General features: G+C 42.6%; 1 protein-coding gene across 1 annotated transcript in view; it reads left to right on the forward strand.

Annotated features, from left to right (window-relative positions):
• Positions 1–536: 536 nt before the first annotated feature.
• The window catches only part of MAN1A1 (mannosidase alpha class 1A member 1), a 171138-nt gene continuing 154274 nt past the window's right edge, over positions 537–17400 (forward strand). Inside the window, exons 1-2 of the mRNA XM_069599127.1 lie at positions 537–831; positions 1044–1914. Of these exons, the coding sequence (XP_069455228.1) occupies positions 1291–1914 (624 nt within the window). The 5' untranslated portion in view covers positions 537–831; positions 1044–1290. The remainder of the gene's footprint in view (positions 832–1043; positions 1915–17400) is intronic.

The following is a 17400-nucleotide window of genomic DNA, read 5'->3' on the forward strand; positions in this document are numbered from 1 at the left end:
TCATCAAGGGACTTTTGGGTTAACTGCTACCGAGCACTGGCGGAATCCCTGCTTTGGGTAAAGAAGAGAAACCATGCTTCATAGAGATCTGGCAATTCTTGGCAAGACCCCGTCCTTCTCGGCCCTCCTGGAGCGGGCCCCGCACTGCCAGGCGCAGGTCCGAGGGGGCAGCAAGGAGGTCCTGCATCAGCCCAGGCGCCACCCCCGCAACTCGAGACCAGCCATCCTCTGGGACCCGGGCCCGAGGCCAGAGCGGGATAAACTCCCGGACCCCGGGTCCTGCCCGCCGCCTCCGGCCCATGGCCTCAGTGGAGGGTCAGGCTGCCCGGCTTCCCGCCGCCTCTCCCGCCCGCCTCGTGCCTCAGGGGCCCCGGCAACCTCCCCGCCCCCGGCCGGGCCCCCGCGAGGCTGCGCTTCCCGTAAACTCCCCTCCCGGCGCGGCCCCCCTCCCCGCCTCGGCCCCGCCCCCGGGGGGCCCTGAGCGGCGCGTGATTGGCCCGACCGCGCCGTCACTCTCCGGCCGCGTCACCGCCCTCGTTTCCGACCGCCCGGAGACCGGCAGTGGTGTTAGTGCTCGCCGGGCCGCGGCGGAGGGTGTCGCGCTGCCCTGTTAGCTCCGACTCGCCCGCGGGTCGGCGCGCTAGCCCAGCCGCGCGGTGCTCGGGGCTGCGGGGAGGCACGCTCAGACGCCACCTGGGAAGCGGAGAGACAGCCGGTCCCATCTTCGGGATGAGGAGCAGGCGAAGTTGACGAGTCCCCCACCGTTACCCCTGCTGCGCCTCTCCCGCGCTGCCCTCTGCAAGGAGGTGACCGCGCGCGGCCCTGCTCCAGGTGTGCGCGGGACACCCCGCCCCCGAGACCCGCCAACTTCACCCCTAAGTCCAAAGAGTGGGCTCCGAGGGCGGTGCAGGCAGCTGGACTCCGGACTCCGTGCCGGGGGAGCTGTCCTGGCGGCTCTCGCGGCCGTCGGAGGGTGGAGACCGGTGGAAACTTTATCACCATCCCGGTTAATTACTGTGTTTTTACTGTTTCTCTCCCCGCAGGGGCTGCAGCGAGAGGTCTGTCGCGCGCGCGTCGTTTGCCAAAGGAGCCGCCTCGGGGAGAAGACCCTGAGGGGAGCTGTCTCCCCGGGGGATACCTGCAGCCCGGGCGGGGGGTTTGGGCGGCCTGGATGCCCAGGACGCAGCCCCGCGGCCGCTGACGCCCGGCGGCGGCGAAGTTTGGCTGCTGAGCGGCGCGGCGCGAGGCCACTGGACAGCGGGCGACCCGGCGGCCGGGGCGGCGGGCGCGATGCCCGTGGGGGGCCTCCTGCCGCTCTTCAGTAGTCCGGCGGGCGGCGGCCTGGGCGGGGGGCTTGGCGGCGGCGGCGGCGGCGGCGGCGGCGGCAGGAAGGGCTCGGGCCCCGCCGCCTTCCGCCTGACGGAGAAGTTCGTGCTGCTGTTGGTGTTCAGCGCCTTCATCACGCTCTGCTTCGGGGCAATCTTCTTCCTGCCCGACTCTTCCAAGCTGCTCAGCGGGGTCCTGTTCCACTCCAGCCCCGCCCTGCAGCCTGCCGCCGACCACAAGCCCGGACCCGGGGCGCGCGCCGAGGACGCGGCGGAGGGGCGCGCCCGGCGCGGCGAGGAGGGCGCTCCGGGAGACCCCGCGGCCTCCCTAGAGGACAACTTGGCCAGGATCCGCGAAAACCACGAGCGGGCTCTGAGGGAAGCCAAGGAGACCCTGCAGAAGCTGCCCGAGGAGATCCAGAGAGACATCCTGATGGAGAAGGAGAAGGTGGCCCAGGACCAGCTGAGTAACAGGGCGGGGTTCAGAAGGCTGCCCCCCGTGTACTTAGCACCCCTGAATACAATCGGGGCGATTGACCGGGAACCCGCCGACGCCGCCATCCGCGAGAAAAGGGAAAAGATCAAAGAGGTGAGTGCGCCCAGCTAGAAATCCCTCCAGACCCGCGGTGTTTTTCTGGGAGAAATGACAGACCTTTGAAACTCTTAACTGTGTGATATTACAGTGCGGGGGGTGGGGAGGGGGGCGGAGGGCAGGTCTGTAACATCAGTGTGGGGAAGACAGGGAGGTTTTCCACTTCCACCAGATGCAGTGTCAAAGGCTCTTTCACTTCCCTTTTATTGTCAGAGTAGATGTGACCAATTAGGATCTGAGGTTGAATCCCGTTGTTTTTAACTTGCATGCTCCAGTGAGCATAAACCACACGAAGTAGGTATTAAATACATGGGCAGATCCTGTGCAGACTTCCTCTTCCACTGGCCAATAGGTGGTTAAACGTCCCTGAAAACAGCAACAGTGAAGGTTCCAAACAGCCTTCTAATAAAGCTTGGACGTGGGTTTGGAATGAAGCTTGAATGTAAACGCAAAGCATCAATCACGCATCACAGAAATGTTCCAACAGCAGGCCAGCCCAGCCCGCGTTCAGTCACGTGGCCCCATTTCGCCAGGTGGCATCCTGTGTGTACTTACAGACTATAAAGGTGAAACTTGAGAACTTGTTATCATAGAGGGCACACTGTTGTTTACTTTTCACAAAAAAAAAAAAAAAAAAGATGTAAAAAGCCAGCCTGCTGCTTCTTGCGTTTCTAGTGTAGCTGGAAAGAGTATTCCATGTGATGCAACAGGTTTTCCTCCACAGCAGCACAATGACGACAGACTTAATCTCGGGCAAACATGGACTTTAAGTCTTTCATAATTTCTTTCCTGTAATTTTCGGTTGGAACTGGAAACATATGGTCAGTTTGTGCTTAGCTTGAAGCTGAAGAGGACCTTAAAAATCGTTTCAGACTATCATTTGAAAAATGAACGTTGAAAGGCCCAGAGCCCCAGAACCAGCTAGTGACTGAGTCAGGACTTGAAGCCCAGACTTCTTGTCACCAGGCCGTCTGTGGACAAGCCTCCTTTCTCAGCTACTCTTCCCTGTGAAACTATACCATTCTGGATTTTTTGCACAATCCAACAACTGTAGAAACCATGTTAAAAGCATGTTACCCCAAATTTTGATTCCAATTTCTGAAATACACTATGAATTTTCATTTTTTTTAAGTTTCACAGGGTTTGAAAATAAATGCTGTGTTTTGACATTGGACCAGGTACTCAGGAAAGGAAGCTTCCTGGGTCCCCCCTCCCCCATTTTCAGAGCATAAAAAGAGTTTTGAGGTTGTGAAGAGGTACTTAGCTGAAGTGGCTGCAGATTGGAGGTAGCTTGATCGTTGTAGAATTTGTGATTTTAATATGACTACCAGATGAATTTGGTTAAGCTGTAATTGAGCAAGTTAAGGTGGATTTGGGTCCCTTTCAGGTTATCCTAGGCAGACTGCCTGTAGTCATCCCTCCTGTACCATAGCCCATCAGCCTGTTAACTATGGGACCCTTCCTCAGGCATAAAACCTTCCCAGACTTGGGGAAGTGGATTGTACTCCCTGTGACAACTTCTTTCTAGTTCGCCTTCTCCATGAAACTCTTCTCCCACTCTCCAGGAAGATGGAAAAAAGCTCTGCTTTCACCAGTCATCTCCCTCTCCTTTTCATCTCTCAGCCTCCTTGAAAATATCCCACCAAAACCCATAGATAAATTAGCCCCAAATCTGTATCTGCTTATGTTTTCCTTAAGTTTGAAGCAGTGTAATTCACATTTCATGCTTCTGAATTCCTATGAACTGACAGTACAGATCACAATTGTCCCAGGATATTATTTTAAATATTATAGATCTGTGGATGTGAAAAAGCTATTGGTACCGATTAGTACAGAGTAAAAGTGCATTTAGATCAGAAGCACTGGGGTGGTAGCAGTCAATCCAGGACAGAATATTAACAGTACATGTTCCTCACGTATCTGTTGCTATTAGATCCAGCATTATCTTTGTCTGTAGATCAAAAGATCTTAATTAACCATGTAAAGGAAATTTATGTAGCCTTCTGTATCAGTGTGATGCTAACATCTTTGTACCTGGATGTTTTGAAACTGCCCAGTCTTGCATAAAGTGGTGGAACTAAATGGATTCTTTAAAATTTCATGTTGCCCAAGGGGGTTGTGGAGGTGGGCATAGAAAGCCAACATGATTAGCTTTAGTATTTAGTCAAAGACTAATGGGAAGAAATGGATTATGGTTTTCCACCAGATTAGTTCAGGCAGATGTGTTCGTTTGTAAACCAAAAAAAAGGTTAACTCATGCTATTATAAAACTGTGCTGTAAACATTCAGTTTTAGAGAGGGAAGAGTGGTTGCCCATTATGAATGGACTTCAACTTGATACATTTAGATTCAGTTTCAGATACTATGTATGCCTTGTCAGGAACCAATGGATCTTTGCCTTGATCTTTATTTTTATTGTTCCTGTTTTTTCTAGTTCTTTTTATTTACTTAGGTTCTCTATCACACCTGGAGGTACTAACAGTGTTATAGGTAAAATTTAGAAAGTATTGATATAAGCAAGTCTTGTAACATATTGGGAGCTTGGACTATAATTTCTGAGCCAAACTTTCATTTTGTAAATTTGGTTTAAAAACAGCCAGTGCTTTTTTGTTTTGCCAACGCAGTTGTGTTACTGGTATTGTGGTAAATTTTTTAAAAAATTTGTGTTAAGGGGAAACAGTCTTTAATTTCAAATAGGATGTTTATTGCCTAGCACTCTTCACAAAAGGTGCTAGCTACATGCTTTCTAGTACTGACTGGATGGATGGTAAATATTTGTCATAAAACTTAAAACTGAAATTAGGACATATACCACCCATGAAAACTTCATAAATAAATGAACTCTGGGACTTCCATGAAATTTATAATACATACATAGTACGTATTCCCAGGAGGCTGATCTTTAAGTTGCCCTTAACTGTAAAAAGCAAATGAAGCACAGAAGTGAAAGAGCACCATGGAATTTTTAGAAAAATAGTAATTTCTTTTTCTACCCCAACATTTTTTTAAAAATCAGGAAGCTTTTAGGGGGAGTCTACACAAAGCATCCACGCTATCCTTTAGAATTAGAACCTTAATCCTAATTTAGAGTATGAACTTTCCCCCCCATTTTTGTGTAATTATGGGGAGGGTCTCTGAGTAATAGGGCCTGAAGACAGTCAAACTATCAATGTGATCCCTCCCTTCTTAGACTGGAACCCCCACCAGTCTAAATGGGATGGGAGTGGGGAGGCTGACAGCCAGGTTTGGGCCTATCAAGTATGGTTTTAGGACCAGTTAACTGTTGGGTCACAGTTTTCTTCTCTAGGTTTCTCAAAACAGGCTTTAGTTTTTAATTCCAGAACTGTTACATAATTAAAAGTTGAAAGAAAATTTTCATATTGATAGCTAATGGTGAAGATATATTTTTATGCCTGACACACTAGCCTTAGGTTGTTCATGAGTCTATAATTTATGTTAACTACTGACAACTTTTATTAAAAATCAGACATAGGAATAATCTACCTTGACATATTAAAACAAGGCATTTTTATTTTGAAACTTATTTGTATGAGTAGTAGTATGGAAAATAATATTTGCAAAATAATAAAGGCCACCATTTGAAGACCTGACTCTGAAGGAGCTTGGAAGGCCTTGGGTTACCTTGCCTGTTCAGCTTACCAAGTTCTGAAACACACCAGACATTGAACAGGAGCAAATGCAAGATTTTCCCACTCTTAGGACCTTCCTCAGAGCAAGTAGGTCACGGAGCATTTGTAAAAATTTCTCTCTTTAACAAGTAAATGAATAAATTTAAGATTTCAGCAGTGTAAGTATTAGAGTAGATGCTGAGTGTTGAACATTAATATATGTACAAATGCAGGAAAAGATTGTTAATGGATAATCAGTTATGCTCAGCTCAATTTTCTGTAAGCTACTGATAATTTCTCTGGGAGGAGTATTTTCCTCTTACTGGGTAACTTAACATTCATATAAAGGAGCTCTATATAGGATCTAGAACCTAGTTAATTCAGTGGAAAAGAGGTTAAAAAATGTATTTTCAAGTAAATGCATCTTTATTTCTTAAGTGAGCTAATAAACCACTCTGAGAAATTTATGCTGATGATTCACATTTGTAAAAAGTGTCTTTGAATGAGTGAATTTGTTGGACTTAAGCAGCTTAGTTAACTTATTTGTATTAAATTATATAATAAGCTATGGTAATACAAATTCATTATCAGAACAAGTTTAAAGCATGGGTCTAAAGGTCAGACAGGAGGAAACCCAACAGGTCAGTATGAGTGATGAGGGCTGTATATACATGGGTAGATCAGCACTGCATAGGACCCTTATATCTCATAACCCAGTAGAGAACTTGTGGCCTTTTAAGTCCTTTATAACCTACAAAAACCACAAAAATGTGTTTGTCAAAGGTGAGTTTTGGTTGGTCACTATAGGAGTAGCTCCCCTGCTGGGCTCTGTGGATACCATGAGATGCCTTTCCCCTAAGGAGGCAGAAATGATAAAGGACAAGCCAGTGTTTGGTATTTTAAGAGATTCTTTGGGGAAACTAAGCCTTGACTTTTCCCTCAATGTTCTTTGTCTAATGTCTTGTGCAGTATTTAATAATTGAGCTACCTCTAGTCCCCCACCCTTTACTATTAAATACATTTAAAGGTCCTTTAAACAAGTCTGCCAAATTTTTTCCTATTATCAAAAAATGCTATAAAAATAACTCTGATTTTTGAAAGTAAATGTGCAGTTTAGTTCAGTCACTCAGTTGTGTCAGGCTCTTTGTGACCCCACGGACTGCAGCATGCCAGGCTTCCCTGTCCATCACCAACTCCCGGAGACTTGCTCAAACTCATGTCCATCGAGTCAGTGATGCCATCCAACCATCTCATCTTCTGTCATCCCCTTCTCCTCCTGGCGTCAATCTTTCCAATGTACTCGAAGCCATAAAATATTGTATCTGAATGAGACGTTAGAGATAGCTACCATAAAGGCAGCTGAGACACAAAGATTGCCCTGAAAATCATTTTACTAGTTAGTTAGTGGTAGAGTTGAGCATGGAAGTCCAGTTCTGGTGAATGTTGCTCATTATCTGGACATGACTTGCCTCCTAAGTAAAATGTCAAGGAGGTGTATAAATTGACTCTCAGATTCATTATTTGCAGACACTAATGTCAAGTAACTGCAAAACATGTACAATCCTGTAGTATTATAACTTTGGTCTCATATGAATTACGTTAACTATTGTAATTTTAAAAAAGATCTTACTAGGGTCATGGTTAAGAAGGCCTCTTCCTTTTAAAGCCATCCTGGGAAATTTGATGATATCTTTTTCTCCTATGAAGATACTTGCAGGGAGACAGAGGAATTAGTAATTACTCAATTGGGCATTCTTTTCAAAGAGAGCTAGGGGAGAAAAAAAAAAAAACAGAGGAAAGGGGTGTACCAGCGTGGAAGAGTTCTTTCAAACCAGAAATGTAGGTGCTCTTTTGACATTGCACAATGCATAACAGAAGAATTGAAAGCTAACCTGAAGAAGTATATATTTTTTCTAAATTGTGAATATGTTAACACATTTACAGAGACTTGGAAAATAAAGAGCAATTATATATAGTTCCACTATGTATTATAATTATTTCTAAAAGTAGATAAATTAAGATTTTTAGTTGGTGTTTCAATATCAAACTCTCAAAAATTAATAGAATGGATAGACGGAAAATTAGGATATAGTAGAACTGAAAAAGCGCTATGAATCAATTCAACGTAATTAAGATTTACATAATTTTCACACAACAGAGTACAAATTCTATTCTAGTTCCCATAGACTATAAACCTGGAGACACTGGGACATATCCAGGGACATAAAACAAGATGCAAAAATTTCATGGTCTAAAGGCTTGAAATCATATAGTCTGTTCTCTTATCACTATGGAATTATGTTAGAAATCAATATCGAAAGATACTTGAAAATAACCCACATATTTTCATGTGCAATGTGACAGTTACCAAGAGCATCTTTACTTAGCCAAGTAAAAAGCTTCAATAAAGTCATAAGGTTGAAAAAATGAAGCGGGTGATTGCAGAGAAAAAAGGATTTAAATGAGAAATGAATATCAAAATGAGAAATTAACATAAAAAATACTTAACCCCATGTGTTTGGAAATTAAATGTCTATTTTTAAATAAGTGTATCAAAGAAACCATAACAAGGGAAATTAGAAAGTATTTGTGACAGAATAAAAATGAAAAGAGAAGTTATCAGAATTTGTTGCATGAGGCTGAAGCTGCTCAATGCAACTAAATGCAGTATGGAATCTTGTATAAGGTATGAAAACAAATAATGGATACTAATATAAAGTTTTTTGATATTTGAACAAAATCTTCACTTTATAATACAATGTGATACAATAATACTGTATCACATGTTACTTTCCTGGTTTTTTCTTTTTGCAACATAGTATGTATTTATATTCTCAGAATTGGATTAGAAGTTTCAAGCCTCATTGAAAAAAAATGTTTTTTTTAAAATCACCAAGATAATAAGCTTTCTAGACTATTAGCAGTGATACTAGGTGCCAGAATAAATGGAACTATATCAAAGTTTTGAGTGAATGTAAATTAGAAATCTAGCACTCTGTTCATAGTCAAACAAGCAGAATCAAAATGTAAATTTTTTAGCAAGGCAAAAATTCATAATTTTCTAAATTAAATATATTGTGCATGCTATTTTTGTACATATATGTATACTTTTGTATGTATATATGTATATGTATGTATACATATATGTATGTATATATGTATGTATACATATATGTGTGTGTGTATATATATATGTGTGTATACATATATGTAGCGTCGGACACGACTGAGTGACTTCACTGTCACTTTTCACTATCATGCATTGGAGAAGGAAATGGCAACCCACTCCAGTGTTCTTGCCTGGAGAATCCCAGGGACAGGGGAGCCTGGTGGGCTGCCATGTATGGGGTCACACAGAGTCCGGACACGACTGAAGTGACTTAGCAGCAGCAGCAGCAGCAGCATGTGTACAAAAGCTTTCTGTTACACTTCATGAAGGCTTGAGAAAGAACAACAAAAAAGAGAGATGGAGAAATTGGAAAACATAAACAAAATAGCACTGAATGTGAAATAGAAAAAAATGAAACAAACTACATAGTACTAAAACATAATCTGTAGTCCAGTAGTTTTAAACATGGCTGCTCGTTAGAATCAGGTCTGGAGCTTTGAAGAAAAAAACAACACCTGTGCATTTGTATTTTTCAAAATATTCCAAGATAATTCTAGTGTGCATCTGGATTTAAAAAAGCAAGTACAGGTTTTTCTCTTAAATGGTAGTTTTGGGGATATAGAATTTTACTGATTTCTGTTGATATGGTCTTCCCGGGTGGCACTGGTGATAAAGAATCTGCCTGCCAATGCAGGAGATGCAAGAGATGTGGGTTCGATCCCTGATTCAGGAAGATCTCCTGGAGGAGGAAATGGCAACCTGCTCCACTATTCTTGCCTGGAAAATTCCATGGACAGAGGAGGCTGGCAGGCTATAGTTTATAGAGTCACAAAAAGTGGGACATGAGTGAGCAACTGAGCACACAGTCATGATACAGTGGTATTAAATGAATAATAATGACTCGATGGACGTGAGTCTGAGTGAACTCCGGGAGTTGGTGATGGATGGGAGGCCTGGTGTGCTGCAATTCATAGGGTCGCAAAGAATCTGACATGACTGAGGAGCTGAACTGAACTGAATCACAATAGTGTGATGGGACCAGAAGCCATGATCTTAGTTTTCTGAATGTTGAGCTTTAAGCCACCTTTTTCACTCTCCTCTTTTACTTTCATCAAGAGGCTTTTTAGTTCCTCCTCACTTTCTGCCATAAGGGTGGTGTCATCTGCATATCTGAGGTGATTGATATTTCTCCCAGCAATCTTGATTCCAGCTTGTGCTTCTTCCAGCCCAGCGTTTCTTATGATGTTCTCTGCATATAAGTTAAATAAGCAGGGTGACAATATACAGCCTTGACGTACTCCTTTTCCTATTTGGAAACAGTCTGTTGTTCCATGTCCACCTCTAACTGTTGCTTCCTGACCTGCATACAGGTTTCTCAAGAGGCAGGTCAGGTGGTCTGGTATGCCCATCTCTTTCAGAATTTTCCACAGTTTCTTGTGATCCACACAGTCAAAGGCTTTGGCATAGTCAATAAAGCAGAAATAGATGTTTTTCTGGAACTCTCTTGCTTTTTCCATGATCCAGCAGACGTTGGCAATTTGACCTCTGGTTCGTCTGCCTTTTCTAAAACCACCTTGAACAGCTGGAAGTTCACGGTTCACGTATTGCTGAAGCCTGGCTTGGAGAATTTTGAGCATTCCTTTACTAGCGTGTGAGATGAGTGCAATGGTGCAGTAGTTTGAGCATTCTTTGGCATTGCCTTTCTTTGGGATTGGAATGAAACCTGACCTTTCCAGTCCTGTGGCCACTGCTGAATTTTCCAAATTTGCTGGCAGATTGAGTGCAGCACTTTCATAGCACCATCTTTGAGGATTTGAAACAGCTCAACTGGAATTCCATCACCTCCACTAGCTTTGTTCATAGTGATGCTTTCTAAGGCCCACTTGACTTCACATTCCAGGATATCTGGCTCTAGGTGAGTGATCACACCATCGTGATTATCTGGGTCATGAAGATCTTTTTTGTACAGTTCTTCTGTGTATTCTTGCCACCTCTTCTTAATATCTTCTGCTTCTGTTAGGTCCATACCATTTCTATCCTTTATCGAGCCCATCTTTGCAGTCCATTCTAAAGGAGATCAGTCCTGGGTGTTCTTTGGAAGGACTGATGCTAAAGCTGAAACTCCAGTACTTTGGCCACTTCATGCGAAGAGTTGACTCATTGGAAAGGACTCATGCTGGGAGGGATTGGGGGCAGGAGGAGAAGAGGACGACCGAGGATGAGATGGCTGGATGCCGTCACCGACTCGATGGACATGAGTTTGGGTGAACTTCGGGGGTTGGTGATGGACAGGGAAGCCTGGCGTGCTGCAATTCATGGGGTCACAAAGAGTCAGACATGACTGAGTGACTGAACTCAACTGAATCACAATAGTAAAAGATGTTTATCAGTTTTCACAATCAATAGTAGCCAGACCAAAGGAAAAAAACCCAGATAATTACAGCTGCAAGCCATGATGGAAACATGATTAACCTAACAATATAAAATAATCACATACAATTTGTGGGATTCATCTACCCCGCAGTCTGTGTCTCTTGGTTGGTACATTTTTTACATTTACATTACCTTTAAGGTAATTATCGATATGTGTGATCCTGTTAGCATTTTATTAATTGTTTGGGGTTTATTTTTTGTGGGTCCTTTCCTTCTCTGTGTTTCCTGCCTAGAGAAGTTCCTTTGGCATTCATTGTAAAGCTGGTTTGGTGGTGCTGAATTCTCTTAGCTTTCGCTTGTGTGTAAAGCTTTTGATTTCTCCATCAGATGTGAATCAGAGTCTTGCTGGGTAGAGTATTCTTGGTTGTAGGTTCTTCCCTTTCATCGCTTTCAATATATCATGCCATTCCCTGACGGAGTATATATTTTTTAAAGTAGACATATTTAATAATAGCACTTATCTGTGGGATTCATGAAGTATGACAAAAATGAAGCAGACTCGCAGGTATAGAGAACAAACTAGTGGTTACCAGTGATGAGAGGGAAGGGGGAAGGGGAAATCTAGGGATAGGGAATTAAGAGACGCAAACTGTTAGGTATGAAATAAGCTGCAAGGAGATACTGTGCAACATGAGGAATATAACCAATATTTTATAATAACAATACATGGAGTATAACTTTTAAAAATTGTGAATCACTGTATTGTTCACTGTAACTTATATAATTTTGCATGTTAACTATACTTACCTTAAAAAAACAAAAAGTAGACATACATTTAAAAAGCACCAATCTGGGATCTCTTCACCCAAGAAGGTTCTGGAGATTCTCCGGATGCTTTTACCTGCCCCTGCTACATTCTTTTATAGCAACATGGTATGGTGAGAAGGGCTAGTTTTGGAGTCAGACAAGTTGGGCCTGAATCTAGCTTTTACCGTATATTAGTTGTTGTGACCTTAAGCAAGTTGCTTAATCTGTCAGAGCTTCAGTTTTCTCATTTGTAAAATGGCAGTGATAATCAAGTACGCACTTTCTTGGATCAGAAAGCTTAAATGTGAGCATCCACACAAAGCACTTAAAATGGTATTATTATTATACATGGGTTTCCCAGGTGGCACCAGTGGTAAAGAACTCGCCTGCCAGTACAGGATCCGTTAGACACTCGGGTTCAATCCCTGGGTCAGGAAGATCCCCTGGAATAGGAAATGGCAACCCACTCTAGTATTCTTGACTGGGAAGTCCCATGGACAGAGGAGCCTGGAAAGCTACGGTCCATGGGGTTACAAAGAGTCAGACATGACTGACGTGACTTAGCACACATTATTATAAAGCACAGGGAGTGTATAATACATGTTGCTTGCTGTTGTTACTGTTAGTAGTCACTACCTGAAGCCATCAAGCCAAGATTACATTGTTTCAGACACTGTTTAATGCATCAGGAAAGTGGGTAATGGTGTTTCAAAAAGTTTTCAAAAACAAAGTTCAAAGTAGGTTTGCTTAAAGGGTACATTTCCAGTTCAGGATGATCTTTCAGACAGCTATGATTTTACTGTGTTACTGTCAACTCTGATTTTCTCATGTTCCTGCCAAGTCCAAAAAACTTTTGGTATCCTTAAAAATTGCATGCTTTTTCAGCTTCTGTACTTCAGAATATGTGTGAAAGAATTCATTTGTCTCTTTCTCACAGTCTCATGTGCTTGTTCCTGAAGCACCATCTTCTCAGAATGAGCGCAGTTCTCGAGTTGCCTCCTTAAGCCTTGAAATTGTTCTCCAAGGTGGAGAAGAAGAGGGATGAAGTAAAATGCATTTTAACCCATTTTGTCTTTGGAGGAATATTTTTAAGAAGTGTGAAGAAAATTGTTTTAGATGTAGCAAAAATGTATGTAATTATGATCAATTCTATAATCAGAGCTCAGTGTGTTACCTGGTAGTCAAAATTCACATAAATCAGGTCTAGTTTGTAACTAGATCGTGGCCTTTTTGAGAGCTTTGAATTTAGATTTATTAAGGTATCTGGCCCAGAAGGACCTCGGAGATCCTGAAGCCCATACTCACTTAACATATGAAAAATAGGGCTCTGTGAGCCCTGAGCTCCTGAGATTCCCCAAGTGGGTTTACTACAGAGCTGGGAACTGCCTCTTTAGTTCTCAGGCCGGCTCCGCCTACGATGTCTTGACTCTAATGAGAACATATGCTTTGGAGGCTGGCTGGCCTGGCCCTCCCTCCTCTTCAGCCCTGAATAGCAGGCCGGCAGCTAGAAACCCCACTGAGAGTATCCTAGAAGGAGATGGAAGATCTTTGCTTGGTGAGGCATTGCCTGAGAAAGCAATCCTGGCTAGTTTCTTTGCTCTGCAGAATGCAGAGGTGCTGCCCCACCCCCACTGAGTCCTGTAAAGACTTCTGTGATCATTACATACTTGAAAGAAAACCAAATGAGATTAAGGCTTAAGAGCATTTAGAAGTCACAGCCCTCATTTCTGTCATGTATACTCTGGCAGTTGCTTTAGGCACATTAGAGCCTAGCAGACCTGCAGATAATCCAGACTAGAGATAATGAGATTAAAAAGCCCATGTAGCCTTTGTATTTGCTTGACTTTTGTAACTATCAGTAAAATGCCGCCGTCACTTCCTTTTTAAAAATTGTTAGTCTCTTAGTCTCCCTCCCTCTTAAGCTTAGCAGCAACCTGGTCCCTCATTTGCTCCGATGCACTCTGGTTCCCCTTGTTCTGCATCCTTCCATACAATGATATGCAGGCATACTGTATTAATTTTTATTTGCATTTTTTAATGTAATTATTAGTCGGTCTCCCATTCGATTGTCCTATCTCCAGTGTCTAGTATGAAGGGGCTTAGTATGAGAGTGGGCCTGTAAAGGGAGGGGATAAAAACATGGTCAAGAGCGCCAAGCTCTGCAGGGGTCCTCTGTCCATGAAATTGTTCAGGCAAGGATACTGGAGTAGGTTGCCATTCCCTTCTCCAGGGGATCTTCCCAACCAAGGTATCAAACCTGATCTCCTGCATTGCAGGCAGATTCTTTACCAGCTGAGCCACCAGGGAAGCTCAATAATACAGCACACTACACCCTGAAACAACCTTTGTTGCAACGCTGTTGGGGATATCTGTTTGCCAAGGCCAGGAGTTTATGAGAGAAGGCACAACAGTAATAATGATGGACCTGTGAATAACTGGTTGAGACATGAACTTGGGCCATCCAGAGATCATGAGCTGTTGCTGGGGTCTTTGTACCTGTCAAATCCTTCTTCATGGAAAGGTCTTTGTAAAGTCCTGTGAAGAGCACTTGTTTCTTGTAAGGGATGAGAGGATTCAGACATAGGAGTCCGGGACTCGTGGCTCACACTCGGGGTGGCCACGTCCACCTTCTCTGAGCTGATGTTCGGGGCAAGATTAACTCTAGTTCCTCTTTCACAAGAATATGTGCTGCAACTGCTAAAAGATTGCATTTCCTCACTGTCTGTCTGTCTGTTGGGGCACAAGACAAAAGGACAGATCTGTGGAATGATGAAGGCAGCATAGGGTGTATACCTGTCTCAAAAATCTCATTCCCAGCTGCCTGAAATTTCACCATCACTGCCTCCCTTTCAATCATGTATTACTTCTTAAAGGCTCCTGTTAAAACGATATCACTAAATTTGCCCAGCAGAAATTATTATTCTTTGAGGTTTATCTTAGCAAGGGTGAGAATGAGTTTGTAAAACAAGCAAGTATCTTCCATTGTGTTATTTCATTGTAAAGTAATACCAGCTTAGGAAAGAACATTTTGAAAGTACACAGGAGTAGAAAAAAGGGGGGGAAAATTCTTCATAGTTCAATCACCCAGTCCCAAGCAATGTCAACACTTCCCACCCTAGCATATGTGTTATTTTTTCTTACAATTAAAACCGCACTATGGATACATTTTTTTTAATTTTTCTTTTAAAGTATCATTTTATGATAGCATAATATATGAAATAGAATCATCATAGTTTATTTAACCCTCCCCTGGGACCTGAACATTTAGATTATTTCCAGTTTTTTGTTTTTATCTTAGGTTGGGATAAACATCTTTGTCCATTAAGATTCCAGCTGGTTTTTCATTGCCCTTACCCCATAAGTAGGATTTTTAGTCTTAAATTTCTTATAGGGGAAATGAATAGGTCAAAGAATCATAGTACATTTTGAGGGGTGATTTTTCTTATACTTCCACCTGTAATGTAATGAACCTAGTCTTGACTCTTTTTGATTTTCATGGGTGATGAAACAGTATCACGTGTATTTAGTTTACCCTTGTTTGAGCAGCACTTTTCCCTGTGTTGGTTGACTAGTTGGATTTCCTCATTGTGAAATGTACAGGACAAGGAAGTTTTTAAAGGAGCAGGCTTGGGAATGAAGACAGAGCTTGGAGACCTAAGAAGTGGGACATCAGAGAAGATGGATCCAACAAGCTGGCTAGAGACACATGGGCTCCTGAAGGAGGCAAAGTCCTGAAAGGCAGTAGACAGCATTTTATTTAAAAAAACAACAACAAAATTTGCTTCTTTCCTGGGCTAGATCCCTAGAATTATAAGTAGTCTTTACTGATATGAGTATCTGCCAAGCACACTAGAACAGCCCACTTGCGGTCAGCCAAGACCCAGCCCGCCAACTCGCATTGGCTCCTCTTCACTGTTATCATTGGGTTTTTGCATCAGATATTTGAGGAAGATGCTGGGGAAAGAGAGAGGGAATCTTCTATTTTAGAATTCACCAGGATGGCTTCCTAATATTTTTAAGGTCATAATTGAAGCTCAAAAATAATCCAGATAGAACTTCAGAAGTGACCTTTTCCCCCTAGTGGTTCCAGAAGATGGCAAGTCTTACAAAGCTGAATTCTTACAGAAGAAAAATTAACCGAAGGGAAATTGTTGATAAAATTTCAAAGCAACATACATTTTTATGTTTGAAGGAGCAGGCTGATCTTTTGTATATTAGAGGCCTTTGGTGACTTAAGTAGGATAAATCCACATTTTGTCTAAGGTATTTTGTTTATAGTATAAAAGCAAAGCATGATTATGAAGTTTAGTTTGGGTTTTTTCTTTCTTATTTTTGGCCAATTTCTTTAAATAAATGTGTTTTTAGCCATGCTTTTTTGATATAGTGAGGAGCTGCACATCTCAAAATGTTATTTGTCCTCTAACCTTGATTAGTTCATAAAAGTCTTCCAAATGCCAGAACTGTTTAAATTTCGCTTTGAGTTAACATGGTGAATAACGATGGACATAAACATACTATATTATTTTTATAAATTGTGGTTTGAGATGATAGTAATTTTAGACTGTTTAGGATGCTGTTCTCTGAGACATGTTATTTCTGTAGTCAGCTAGCAGTGTGGAGTGTTATAATGTGTCTAGTCAACTGCAAGTTTTCATCCCATGGTTAGAACTACAGGTTTTCATCTCATGATTAGAAGTGCTTCAGCAGTCCATGTTGTGATTTCAAGAGTTAGCCTGAGTCAGCAATTCTATAAGGCATTCTTAGTAAGTTTATGTAGTAAAAAATGTACTTTATAATTGATGTGCATTTAATACATGGTATATGTTCACTCATATTAAGTATTTGGCTATTCTTCATTATTTAATCCTCCTAGGGGCTTAGTTAGGCTTCCAAGGTGGCCCAGTGGTAAAGACTCCGCCTGCCAATGCAGGAAACACAGGTTCTATCCCTGGGTCGAAAAGTTCCTTTGCAGTAGGAAGTTGTAACCTACTCCAGTATTCTTGCATGAGAAATCCCATGGACAGAGGAGCCTGGCGGGCTACAGTCCACAGGGTCACAAAGAGTTGGATATGACTGGGCAGCTGAGCACGCACACACACAGGGCTCGCTTAACTTAGAATGCGTGATGAAGAGAACAAAGCAGGTGGGGTGGGAGGGGTACAATTGGAGGAGCATAAAGAAACGAAGATGGTTTATTAACTACTGTTGAAAAGCTGCTCTAGCAGTTAGGGCGAGTAAAAATTATGATTTATTAAGTGTTCTATTAGTAATAAGATACCACAGAGGCTGGAAATACTCCTGTTTTCACTTACTCTGAGAGTGCAGAGTCTTTGTGATGTTGACCCTTCATAGTCATGAACCTGCAGCAGGACTGTCCTGTTGAGAGCAGGACAAAGTGCTTCCCCGAATTCATCCACCTGAGTAGCTAACCCTGGGCCTCACCCATAATAGAACCAGTAAATATGTGTTGAATGAATGCACCTTTTTAAACAAGCGTACCAGGAGGAATTGCTTCCCTAGTGGCTCGCTTGTAAAGAATCTATCTGCCAGTGAAGGAGATGCAGG

The sequence above is a fragment of the Ovis canadensis genome, chromosome 8 (assembly GCF_042477335.2).
Source record: "Ovis canadensis isolate MfBH-ARS-UI-01 breed Bighorn chromosome 8, ARS-UI_OviCan_v2, whole genome shotgun sequence".
Lineage (NCBI taxonomy): Eukaryota > Metazoa > Chordata > Mammalia > Artiodactyla > Bovidae > Ovis > Ovis canadensis.